Below are 13,289 nucleotides of genomic sequence, written 5' to 3'. Positions count from 1 at the left end.
AAGTCATAAAACCTATCCAAGCAAATCCCAGACAACTTCCAATGGAAGCTATAAGGCCTACTATTTGAGAAAAACCTTCAAGAGAAGTGTTAGACCCTCAAATCAAAACTCAGGGCTAGCAGACAACTTCTAAGGAAAGTCGTAAGACTTATCCAAGCAACTTTCAGGCTACTTTCAATGGAAACTTTAAGACTTGCTATTTGGGAAACTTCTAAAAGAAGTATTAAATGCCCCTAAACTTAAACTATAGGCTACTTCCTTGGGAAGAAGTAAGTCCTATCTTTTATAAATCACAGGCTACTTCTAACTAAAGTAGTAAGTCTTGTTTTAAATCAAGCATACGGCAACTCCTAAGTGGAGCCATAAGCCTTAACCTAAATGGAACATATGGATAACTCTTAAGTGGAGTTGTAAGCCTCAAACCAAATTAAACCAAACTACTGAGCAACCTCTAAACGAAGACATAAGCTCTAAACTAAATAAATTAATGGGCATTCTAACATATATAAGCCCCAAACCACCTAATCTTAAGCCCATATCTAACCATTTCAGTTTTATTCGAGATCCCTGAGAGGAGGCAACCTATATGATAATCAAATTCTTTGAACACTACGATCAACAATTGTTAATGTTGTTAGACTGAAACCTACGATATTCTCAAGATGACGGAACCATGAGATCTTGATCGGGTTTATCTTCATCCCTCACAACAACAATAACATCAAGCCTTTATCCCACTACGTGGTTGGCTGCATGAATCGTTTTTCTCCATTGTGTCATGTTAAGAGTTAAATTCTCATTTTGATCTAATAAAGAAAGGTCATTCCTATTAGTTTAACCAAGTCTTTTTAGGTTTACCTCTACCTTTCTTAACATAGGCCAAATCTAATACATATGCTCTCCTAACAGGATCATCGGAAAGCCGTCGTTTTACATGACCAAATCATATAATGCGACTCTCTGTAATCTTATCTGTCACTGGAGCTACTCCAACATTTTCATGGATATGCTCGTGTTGTATCATGTCTAAGAGTAATTCCACTCATCCACCTGAGCATCCTCATCTCAGCAACACTTAACTTAATATTACGCTTTTCTTTTAATGGTCAACATTCTACGCCATAAAGCATTGCATGTCTGACCACCATCTTATAAGCTTTTCCCTTAAGTTTGAGTGGTAATTTTCTATCACACAACAAACTCGAAGCATTCCTCCATTTTAACCATCCAACTTGAATTCTACTAATAATATCTCCAACCCCATAACTTAGATTAAAACATTTAAACTTTTAAAGTTATTCATTCTTAATTGAGAGTTTTCTTCTACGTGATAGAAGGGGTAGTTAACTACGGAGTCTTGTGCTCATAGGAAGTAGGAACCCAAAACTACATAAACCCTGATATAATCATTGGGCAAAATCTGGTTAATTATTAGTCTACCTTAAGGATAATGGAACCTTATGCCTAAGAAGTGGGGTTTGTGCCTTGCGCCATCTTTCCTGAGCGAACAGAGAATAAAATGCCCATGTAAAAAGGAGGCGAAAGTCATGTGGTTTTTTCATGATAAGCTTGATTGGGGAGAATCTACTCTGAATGACATGACCATCCACCACTAATAGTGGAGGAAGAGACCTTACCATCTCAGGATTTGGTATGCATTAACAAAATAGAAAATATATTCATTTATTCTCATCAAAGAAACATTATAAATATGGCATGGAAGTCACCAAATCTGTGGAACATACTACCACCAAGTGGAAGGAAGAGAAGACCCAATTTGAGATAAATCGCAACCAAAGCTTTCTTTTAATGTATTGCCATCATATGTATACACATAGAACATTCACAACCGCATTACTACATTCAAATCCAAAATACATGTACAGATTGGGGTGCGCTCCACTTTCCCTGATGATGGAAATAATGTTGGGCTACTCTTCACTTACTCCGATTCTGATGGCAAGATAAAAATTCGTAGCCGCTGAAAATTTTGACTCATTGAAATTGCACTGACATTCTGCATCTATTTATTATAAACGTACTGTATTGGCCTTGGATCTATGATGTGGTACATGTCTAACTGAAGCTTGTAGGATGTGTCATTTCTATTTGTTAAACTTTCTCTTGATGGCTAAACTTTGAATTAACTCCATCTAGAAATCAGCAACGAACTGAGAAGCTGCACAACTCTCCAACACTGCATGAAGAAGTTATGTTAGGAAATAACACCTAATCCAAAGATTTTGAAAGCTTGTTTATCGTATTAGAAATTCCCATATTTTCAACGGAAAGAATCATATTATTCTCATCATTAAGTTGCAATTATTTGGGTTTTTAGCTTTGAGAATCTTCTTTGCAATTCAAAATGCTAAGTGCTACATGTGGCGGAGATGTAGACCCACAATTTTGATTTTGTTATATCAACAATAACAACGGCAAGCTTTTATCTCGTTACGTGGGGTCGTCTACATGAAACCTTTTTCTCTATTGTGTCATATTAAGAGTCAAATTCTCCTTTAAACCTAATAAAAAAAGACATCTCTAATACTTTTTTTAGGTCTACTTCCACCTCTGTCTTTCTTAACATAAGCTGAATCTTAATACTTCTACTCTCCTAATAGAGTCATCAAAAGGTTGATATTTCATGTGACCTAACCATCCTAGTCGACTCTCTAATTTTATTTGCCACTGGAGCTACTATAACCTTGTCATGTATATACTCATTTCATATTCTATCTCTATGTGTAAAGCCACTCACCCACCTGAGCATCCTCTCCTCACCTCTACAACATTTAACTTAATTTTGTGCTTCTCTTATAATGTCCAACATTCTGTGCAATAAAACAGTGCAGGTCTCACCACTGTCTTATAAAATTTTCCAATTAGTTTGAGGGGGTTCTTTTCTACCACATAGTAGGCTTGATGCATTCTTCCATTTCAACTATCCAACATGAATTCTATTAATAAATTTTACATCTATTTCACCATCACTTTCAACAATAGACTTGAGATATCTACAACGTGCTTTCTTTTTGATGACTTGATCACCCGATGTCACAATCCCACCACTAAATCTTTTACTATTAAAATTACACTCGATGTATTCAATTTTAAATCTACTCAAATAGAAACCTACTCTAAGGTTGATCTCCATAATTCAAGTTTTTTATCAACTCCCTCTCTTGTCTTATCAATAATAAGAATATCGTAAACAAAAAGCACACAACAAGGTACATCCTCTTGCAAATGACTAGTTAGAACATCCATGACTAAATAAAAAGATATGGGCTTAAAGTTGATCCTTGATATGATCCAATTGAAATAAAAAAATGCTTGGTGAAACCATCTTATGTTTTAACTTAAGATATATCCTTAATGATTTAAATATAAGCATTATTTAAAAGTTCGTCGGAGATATTAAGCCTTTATGAAGTAGTCCCAATACTAACCAAGAGGGGGGGGGTGTGAATTGGTATTTAAAAATTTCTCCAAACAAACAAACACAACCAAACAATCACCACATAAATTAAATGCGAAAAAATAATAAGAAAGAACACACCATATTTTATAGTGGTTCGGTCAACTTGACCTACGTCCACTCCCCGGAGCCTCACCTCCGGGTATTGCACTAAACTCAGTGTCTCTCCTTTTTTTCCCACAACAAGGCGGAGAATCCCGTACAAAAACTTCTTTCTACCGACCCTGGTGAGGCAGAGAACCCAACTCCTTTTGCTTCCTCCTCAAGCAGGCAGAGAACCCAACTCCTTTTGCTTTCTCCTGAAGCAAGCAGAGAACCCAACTCATATTGCTTTCTCCTGAAGCAGTCAGAGAACCTCGATCAGTTGCTGAAGTAGACCTCTCTCGAACCTCCAAGGAACCAGGGATGACGATCGGAGAAGACGATTCAGATTCTTGCTTGGAGCAACCTTTGTGAAACCTCTCACAAACTCCCCCTCACAAGATCCTCTCTCTATCTCCCTTGCTCTCTCTCTCCTTTTGGCTCCTCAGGTCAGGACAGTAGCAAAAAATACCCTCTTGAGAAAACAAGAGATCTTTTAAACAAGGACTCCAAATTTTCCCTAATTTGCAACTAATCATCAAAGTTCGTCTGATGTAGTCAAAGGGGGGGTCAACTCAAACCCAAAATAAGTTGGTTTTGACTTCCCTTGAGCTTACTAGCTCTATAAATTTTGAGCTAGAGATTAGTTCATTTATGAGCTGATTTTTAGTTCATTTATTGAACTAAAGGTTAGCTCATTATTAGCTAAGTTTTAGTTCATTAGTTATCTTAATTATGTAATTTTTATTTATAGTCTTTATGTCTTAAATTTAAGTTTGTCTCCTGGGATTCCAAAATGGCTTTTGGAATCCAAGGTTGTTTGTTTTCCCGTGCCTTAACTCCTTGGCTTCCACGGTTGGCTTTTCCCGTGGCTTGGCTCCTTGGTTCCCACGGTGGGCTGCTGGTTTTCCGAGCTGGGGGCCTTTCCGTGCCTTTTGGCGCCTCGGTTCTGTGCGGGACTCTTTGGTTCCGTGGCTGCTCCTTCAGTTCCCTGGCCAGGTTGTTTTCCTGTGAAAAACTGGGGGCTTTTCTGTGGTTTGTGGTTCTTGAATTCCCAGGAATTCAATCAAGTGTTTGTTTGTATTCCCCTTTCATACCTATAAATATGAGGGGTTTTGTAATGCTTTAAAGAGAGTGATATATGAATTTTTGAAAAGAAATCCTTGGGATTTTCTTGGAGGAGCTTGCAAGCTTTGTCCACCTTCTTCTTCCACCTCTTTGAGGAGACTTGCGAGTTCTTCTCCACCTTTCTTCTCGGGCTTCTAATCTCTTTCGTCTCTCCGCAAGTTTACACCCCACCTGTATCCTTCTTCTCAAGTAAAGCAAGTTTAGGGCATTGTTAATTTTTTTTAGAGTCAAGTTTGTAAGAGTTCAAGTCCTATTTTGTAAGTCTTTTAATTTCTAAGTCTTTCTTTATTTGAAATGTAAGAGTTTGTTCGTTTTATTATGTAGGAGTCCCCTTTCTTTTCTTCGGGCCTACTCTTTGTGGGCAGAGGTCCTCTAGCCCCCCATCCCCTGGATTTTTGCCCGCATCATCGTCTTGTACTATAAGTTCAAATTTAGCTCAATCAAATAGGACGATTTGAGAGAGTCTGGACGATTAGAAGGTTCATTTGTTCAGATCGTCCAGGATGATAATATATCGTCTTATACGATTAGTTCAAGTCGTTGAATACCGTCCAGACCATCGCACTGGATCTGGACGATGAAAAAGTAACTTGATCGTCCAGGATGATCTCACGATTGTTCGGGCCGATTAGTACAAAACGTCACTATCGTGTGGGCCGATTGATACAAATCGTCACATATCGTCCAGAATATCGCCCTGGATGAATGTTTGGATGATGAAAAATTAACTCGATCGTCCGGGACGATTAGTACAAAACATCACATATCGGCTAGAACATCGCCTTGGATGGAGCCAGACCGATTATGGATCGTCCAGGAAGAACTAAGGTATGTTTAACTAATCGTCCAGGACGATATGATCGAGCAATCAAACCTTAATTGCATTCTTTAATTATCAAACTAATTTAGGCATAATTGTAGTACATCGTTCAGGACGATGTCCAAAAATAAAACTTGCCTAAAAGGATTTGGCGGCTGATTCTTTCATATTTGATCCTATCGTCCTGGACGATGATAATATCGTCCAAGACGATTTGCTTAATTGCGGCTGCCTTAACTAGGATGTCCTAATTAGGGTTTCTGTTTTTAACTGATCGTCCAGGACGATATAGAATCGTCCCGGACGATATGATTGAAAACAGAAAACTCTAAAACAATCAGAATTTTTCTCCCAAGTGTATGTGTGCAAGGTTACTTAACATCAAGACCCACATTGTTACAATGGACACAAGAAAAGGTAAAAGACACTTGACGTACATTACAAGCTGACTCAGTTCTAATCTACTCAATCTTGAGTTGGTTCGATTTGCATTTTGATCTTGTGGACCTGAAACGTTAGTAGGCAAAGTAGTCGTAGAAAAACATAAGTAACAGAAATGTTTGCTACCATCAAAATTATAATTTTTGAAGCCAGATTCGCAACATTATTAACTTCTTTTCTAGAACTCTTCTGATCACTTTTCTTGGAATTTTTTCATATGTTTTCTCTAAATTAATAAATATCATATGTAGAATGAGAAAATCTGTTTGATCATGAGTTTTTTTGTTTATGCGCTGGTTATTCTAGAGAGTGCTAAAAATGTGAAAATTTTTGCCAAGAAAGAAGTCAAAAGACTCCAAATGACTATTTTATCCTTATCTTTTGCATTAGTGACAAAAAAATAAAAGCTGTTTTATAATCATCTAGAGTCCGTTAGCTTAAGTTAAAACTTTTTATACTCTTTAGCATTTCTTGATTGTGTATTGTAGACATGCAACAGGATATACATAACATGCGTATGGCTGACAACTGTCAATACCTACTGAGTTTGTGACTCAGAAATTAATTATTTCCAGAAAACTTTGATGAATCGACTGATTCACTCAGCTTGTCTTCTGAGTCAGCATGATATATTTTTTTCTGGTTCAATTTCCGTATCTTAAACCTATGATGCAGAACACTGTTGTTTGAATTTCATTTATTTATTCATTCTTCTATCCCCACTTTGATTGATGGGTTCTTTTTTGTGCCGCATGATTTTTTATGCACAATATCATTTGTTGATGCAGTGTCAATTTGTTATGTAACTTAAATTGTAGATTCAGCTAAAGGAGAAATTGACACCATAGAAGGAGCTGAGCGTGAACTTCTACTGGCTGAGGAAGAACTAAATGTTGCAGAGGCTGTATGCCATTCTATTTCCATGCTCCGTATGTTTGTTATTTTTATACTTTTATTCCTACATATATATATATTTGTATTCCAGGAGAAAGCCCATTACGAGGGAGTAATGCAAAACAAGGTACTGCATGATATTAGGGAAGCAGAAGCTTACCTATCTGAGCTGCAGCGCATTCATCAGGTTGAAGCTTTTCCTTCAATGTCAAAATGTTGAACGGTTGCATTTCATCTTTGTTTGCTTTACATTTCCTTCACTGCTGAACTTCTAATCAGCAGCAATTTAAATTATTTTGCTCGTCTATCATTTTATTGGCGTCCTACTGATTCTCAGACATCAGGGTTGCTACAGAATTTTTACATTAATGTCCATAACTTGAGTTCTGATGAACTTTCACTCTCTTAGAATGCATTTCCTACCATTCATATGAATTATACCCACTGCATAGGAACTATGGACCTGACTTAATACTATGAATAAGCAGCATTTTCCTCTCTTTGATACTTTCATTAATTATAAACTTGATCTTTGACTTTTTTAATATAATTGTCTTTTTTTTTACATAAATGACCTAGTTGTTACTAAGTTTACTGTATTTTCATTTTTTGCTATTAGTTTTTGAACTGCTAGAAATTCAAATGAGTTATTCTGAAAGGATGTTGGATTCCATGGATCTTGAATTAAATTATGATCCATAGTTTGTTATAATGACCTATTTATACAGTGTTAAGCGTTTGCTTTCAGTTATCTGCCTTGAGTCTTTTTTTGTTTATGTCAGTTTAGTTGGCATAGTTTAATTTCATGTTTGTTTCATTGTCCTTATTTATCATTGTTAAAAGAGAGAATTATAAAAGACTATCTCTTTATAAAATTGTCTTTTAGTACAAACTTATATGTTCCTATACATAGACAAAAGAATAAAACAATAAAGAAAAGTAGAATAAAGGAGAATATCCTAAATATTGAGAAAATTTAACAATAATAAATTTTTTATATTTCTATTATAATAGTTAGCACATATGATAATTTTTATATAATCACACTCCATTGCAAACTCAAGTTGGCATTGAAGTTGTCGACTTCAATTTGAAAATTGTAATGATTATAGATGAACTAGATGAAGTTTTTTTTTTTTTCTTTGGAGATTGTGAGTGTCCAAAGACGTTGTGATCTATTCATGAAAGAGAGTAGTGTGAATTTGATGCAAAGAGTTGGCCACTAGATCCATGCCACAGAGGGTACGAACAAGAATCTTGAATGGGAGTATCAATCGTGAGTGTTGACAGGGAGTATTGTTAGAGAGAGTTAACAAAGAGCATCAAGTATTGACAGAGAGCATTAACGCAATGAGGAGAAAATTCGTTAGCACATTCACAACTTGTCAACAAAGATTACAAAGGAGCATATATTTGTGAGAAATAAAGCATATCAAGTGCCTCAGTGGTTGATGATTGTATGAGTAGTTTGGCAAGCAATGAATTTTGATGGCTTTGATACCATGTTAGGTGAGGGAGAGAGAATTGCCAAGGACTACATATTTACTGAATTATCATTTTGTATGAGCATTGTATGTGCCTTTATAGGTAAACGAAGAGAATAATAAAGAAAATACAATAAAATAAAATATCCTTAATAATGAGAAAATATAGAATGCTAGATAGTTATGAAGCATGAACAATTCCAAATGGTTTCTGTATCCGTGTCAAACACGGACGGACAAGACTTCAACATGCCTCAGCACATGTTCGATACTTCATAAAGTGTTGAAGTTCTTTTATTGTGAAATCAATGGATGAGAAGCACCGAATGCGGCAGAACACATGTGGGACATATGTAGGACCTCTGCAGGACACACAGAACTCAATAATGGAACTTAAAATTGAAATTTGGAAATAAATGACACTTGTAGTATTACATACATTAGTTTCCTTGGCCTCTCAAATGATCGTGTCTATGCCTCTTCTTCTCATGATTTCACCTCTCAGTTTAGCGAAGTCGTTTCATGTCTCTACTTTTTCGGCTACTGTCTTGCATCTCCATCATCTTCTTGCGTGTTCGCCTCTTCAGCGGTCCTCTTGCATCTCTTCATTTTCATCTTCAAAGCTGAAGGCAACCAAAGATGATCGTGCATAGACTAAGAACTTTGATCAAAGCGGAAGGCATTCCGTGCAATTTAAAGTTGTATTGTGTCGTGATCTTCAAAGCCATCTTCAAACCCAAATCCATGCCCTTCATAGCTGAAGTTGAAGTTGTGGTGTCCTAGCCAGCTATATCATTGAAATCAGGTCTTTGTCATTCCATCCTTTTCTTAATCAGTCAATGTTACTAAAATAATAAATATAGAATTGAAAATAAACCTTCTCAAATAAGGGTAATAGAATTCCGTTGGGCATGATTATAATTATCTTAAACTTAATTGGGCTTAGAATGTCTTTAACTCTGTGGCTAATATTAGAAATAATAATGTTACAAGATATAGGCTTAGAGTAGAAATTTTTAATGCATTATAATGCATAATATAAATTAGTCCGAAAAACTTGAGGATTAATAATTCATAAGTTATCAATTAATTCAACAGTTTATTTTCTTTAAATAAAAGCAAACAATATTATAATTAGAATCCAATTAAATATAAATTGTTTTCGTCTATCTGTTTATTCTTTTAAGATGCATATTCACGCTGATGTCAATGCTACGGCTAGTCTCAGAATTTTTCTTCCGTTTTCCTACCATACGTCGCATGTATGCAATCACGCCCACTTCTGCAAATGCTTTCACACATGCCCACATGGGCACATAAATAAACTGCTGCAAGAACAATGCGTTAGCAGATTTGCTCTTTCGGTTTTAACACATTGAGCATTAGTTCTTGTGCCATAATGTATGATCCTTGATGTTAAATGACAGATTTGAAAAGCTTCCTCGTGTTCACTGGCAATATTCTTTGAACATGACCTTAGACAACATATTTTGATAATAGGAACTGGGTCTGTTCTGAAAGATTGTCTGTTTCTCATACACTGACTTGTGTTTATCTATAAATTCAACTTTTCATGTTATCTTTTAATGTGTGGTAATATCTCTCCTGGTTTGCTTGTGTTTATCTATGAATTCAACTTTTCATTTTATCTTTTTTTTGGTATCTCACCATTTATTTTCACTATTTTTTAATTACAAGTACTTATGGAATCGCAGGAGAATTTTAGAAAGGCTTCCATTATTTGCCCGGAACATGAAGTGATGGCTTTAGGAGGCTGCTCTGGGAGCACACCAGAGCAGCTGAGTGCCAAATTGAACAGATTAAACCAGAGGCTGCTGCAAGAGAGTCGGAGGTGTGCATGCGATTGAAAATAGTTCTTTGGATGCTATATCTCTCAGTTTCAGTCATCGACTTTAATATGCATGCAGATATACAGAATCCATTGATGATCTCAGACAGATGCATGATAAAAAGGAACGTAAAATAAGTAAAAAACAGCGAACGTATGCAGCTTTTCGTGAGAAGTTAAATGTAAGTTATTAGTTCTTTTTATTTGTTTTTTGATGTTGAATATTCTATATTTTAAGTGGCTTTTTGGCTTTCTTAGAGCTAATGCTAAATGTTCAACCCCACACTTTCATGTGTACTGCTATTGTTTCACAATCCATTGTTTGCTAGTTGTTATCTTCCGAAAAAAATGATTGATATGATGAGGCTTAACTATTGCATTTATGTGGACTTCATTGTCATAGTTTGATTGACTCCCGGGAAGATAAACTTTAACAAAAAATAGAATTTAGAAAACAATTATTGATTGAATTACCTAGGTATTCCAAACGTGGACATAGATTAATATTACATTGTTGTAACATTCCCGGGTATCTTAATAAAAAATTTGGGGTCTCATCTGCCATGCCACTCTGAAGGTTGAAACTTGTAGGTTTGATCTATTGTCATCATTTACTTTAAAGCAAAGGTTATGCCTTAAGTTTGAGCCTAATCTATCTTGATTTCATAAAATTTGATTTCTCAAGTGTTGCAGAGTTGATAAAAAAAAAAGAGCTGTAATAGCTTGCAACAAACAAATCATCATGAGAGAAAAGGAAATTAAAAATGTGTAGACTCTGAAAATTCCCATATGAATTTGCCATATATTTTTAGTAATTGAGGTTAGTTTTATGCAAACAAATGAATATTACAAAAGGCGTTACTTAGATATTTCGCCATATTGTGAGGATTTTATGATTTGGTTCGAGATTTTTAATAAGTGCAAACTAATATGATTAATTAACGCTTCAATTGTGAGAGAGAACTTTCGATTTATGCTAGTATAAGGCTTTGAGATATTTTACTTTAATAGTAATTTAGATAGTAGATAACTATATTATTATTGAATCAAAGCAAATTTCTGGGAACGCTAATAAATCCAACCAAGATCCCATTGTTCTTTGATCATTGATTGACCTAAACTTTGGTTTACACGGTCAGCAGAGGTAGTTGACCCAACCTAGTTTGAAAATTCTTGCCAATAAATATGGGTTGTGCTAGTCAATGCATCCTTAATAGACCTAAGGGGGAAGCTTATTGATGGTGCAATTTTAATCCAATCTTGGCTAGTAAAGGGCTTCATGCCTTACCAAGTTTGTCTTATGACTCATAAATAATAGGCTTAACTATTGGGGAACATTTAGACTTAAGCTATAATTGCAATATAATATTATTATGGCTCTGAAAATCCCCCCCCCCCAACCACCCCCCACCACCAAAAAAAAAAAAAAAAAAACTTGGCTGAGAGTTTTGGTGTTCCAAGTCTAATTTTCTGGAGACAAATTAGATTGCAAATACTACGCAGAGATTTTGCAGGGACTTTATGATTAAGTTTTAGATTTCCATAGGTGCAAGCCCATATAATTAGGTTTTCATGGGTGCAAGCCCCAATTATTAATTACTTCTTCTAGTGATGATAATGAACTTTCAAGTAAAGCTAGTTATTAATTATGTGCTTAACGTATAGTAGCAGTAAATTTGATCTAGGATTAGGAAATTTATCAGTTTAAACTTAAAAGTGTATGGTGGAGAAATGATGACAAACTTGAACAAAATCCCAAAGTTTTGTCATCCCAGTTATTATGGTCCCTTGTATTCTTAATCAATGGAGATGGTTGACCCATCATAATCGAATGATCCTTGTTGGTAGCCATTTGTTATTTCATCCAATGAGATCTTGTAAACATGGGGTGAATGCTTTTTTAAAAGTATGAAATTAAGTCGAAATAAGTTAACAGAGGGCTTTAGGCCCTATCAAGTGCACTTATGATTCAGTACTCAAGTATTTTTTTAACCAGAGATCTTGTAGACTCTAGTTGTCGTTTCAATTTAATGGTATTATTATGCGACAAAATCACTCGAACAGAGGACCTCAATTATAATTGTTTATCTATGGTGTCATTTGATGAGAGAACCACTTGTTTGAACATACCTACTATTTCTTTATTGGTGAGAGATCAATTGAGGTAATAATAGCAATACGCTTGATAAGATATTGGCTCTTCTGAGATTATTCTTAAATTGATCACCCTCAATAAATTGTTGCATAGGATTTATAGATTTTTTTTGTTCAAGTTTGTTGGTGATAAATTAATTTGAATTTTGAATTTGTTAGGGGCATGCCGCTCATATTGATTGAGACAAGATTGTAGGACAACTCCATGCTCATTTTTAGGCCTAAATTACAACGCAATGCCCAATCTATTAGACATGCAAGGGGATTACACGAGGCATCGATTGTACTAGAGGTTTAAACAATGTTTTAAAAACTAGATCGGATCGGTCGGTCCGACCAGTTCAACCGTGAACCGGTCTTATGGCCGGTCCGGTTCATCCTAAGAACCGCTTCTGTATCAAGCCGACCATAACCGGACAAAACTGCCGGTTCAACCGGAAATCGTTGAGCCAGTCATGGTTCTCTTGAACCGGCCTGTTCAACTTTTCCATTTTTTTGAATATTTAAATAAAATTTTTAAAAATATTAAGTAATATTTATAATTTAATTTTAAATATAAAATGCTTAATTTTAAATTAAAAGATTCCAACTAAGCATTTCACAGAGTTTCATCACTTTACATGAGGTACTACTTCATTCTAGCTCAAAAGTCATTATAAAGTAAAAGCATTACCAAGAGAAAGTTTCCCAAGTGATGTGGGACTAAAAAAGCTAAAGCTCTAATTTCTTACTTCTTAACTCTTAAATTTACAACCCACACCATCCATTTTAAAATAGATTTTTTAAATAAACATTTTATAATGTAAATAATGTTTATTTTTAATTAATAATATTAAATAAATTATATTCCTCATTTATTTTTCTATATCCTATAAAAATTATTTATTTATTTATTTATAATAAATGATCTAATCTAAATGTAAAAAGATTGCGTAAACATAAAATCATAAATTTTTTATA

At 35.0% G+C, this 13,289-nt stretch overlaps 1 protein-coding gene across 6 annotated transcripts in view; it reads left to right on the top strand.

Annotated features, from left to right (window-relative positions):
- LOC110096031 (structural maintenance of chromosomes protein 6B) overlaps nucleotides 1–13,289 on the top strand; it is a 98,389-nt gene that overhangs the window by 75,587 nt on the left and 9,513 nt on the right. For all 6 annotated transcript variants that reach the window (XM_028700134.1, XM_028700133.1, XM_028700135.1 and 3 more), the window contains 4 exons: nucleotides 6,767–6,852; nucleotides 6,934–7,029; nucleotides 10,042–10,178; nucleotides 10,255–10,357. In XM_028700134.1, the coding sequence (XP_028555967.1) occupies nucleotides 6,767–6,852; nucleotides 6,934–7,029; nucleotides 10,042–10,178; nucleotides 10,255–10,357 (422 nt within the window). The remainder of the gene's footprint in view (nucleotides 1–6,766; nucleotides 6,853–6,933; nucleotides 7,030–10,041; nucleotides 10,179–10,254; nucleotides 10,358–13,289) is intronic.

The sequence above is a fragment of the Dendrobium catenatum genome, unplaced genomic scaffold (genome assembly GCF_001605985.2).
Source record: "Dendrobium catenatum unplaced genomic scaffold, ASM160598v2 fragScaff_scaffold_1456, whole genome shotgun sequence".
NCBI classification, from domain to species: Eukaryota; Viridiplantae; Streptophyta; class Magnoliopsida; order Asparagales; family Orchidaceae; genus Dendrobium; species Dendrobium catenatum.
This window is presented reverse-complemented; position numbering and strand designations above follow the sequence as displayed.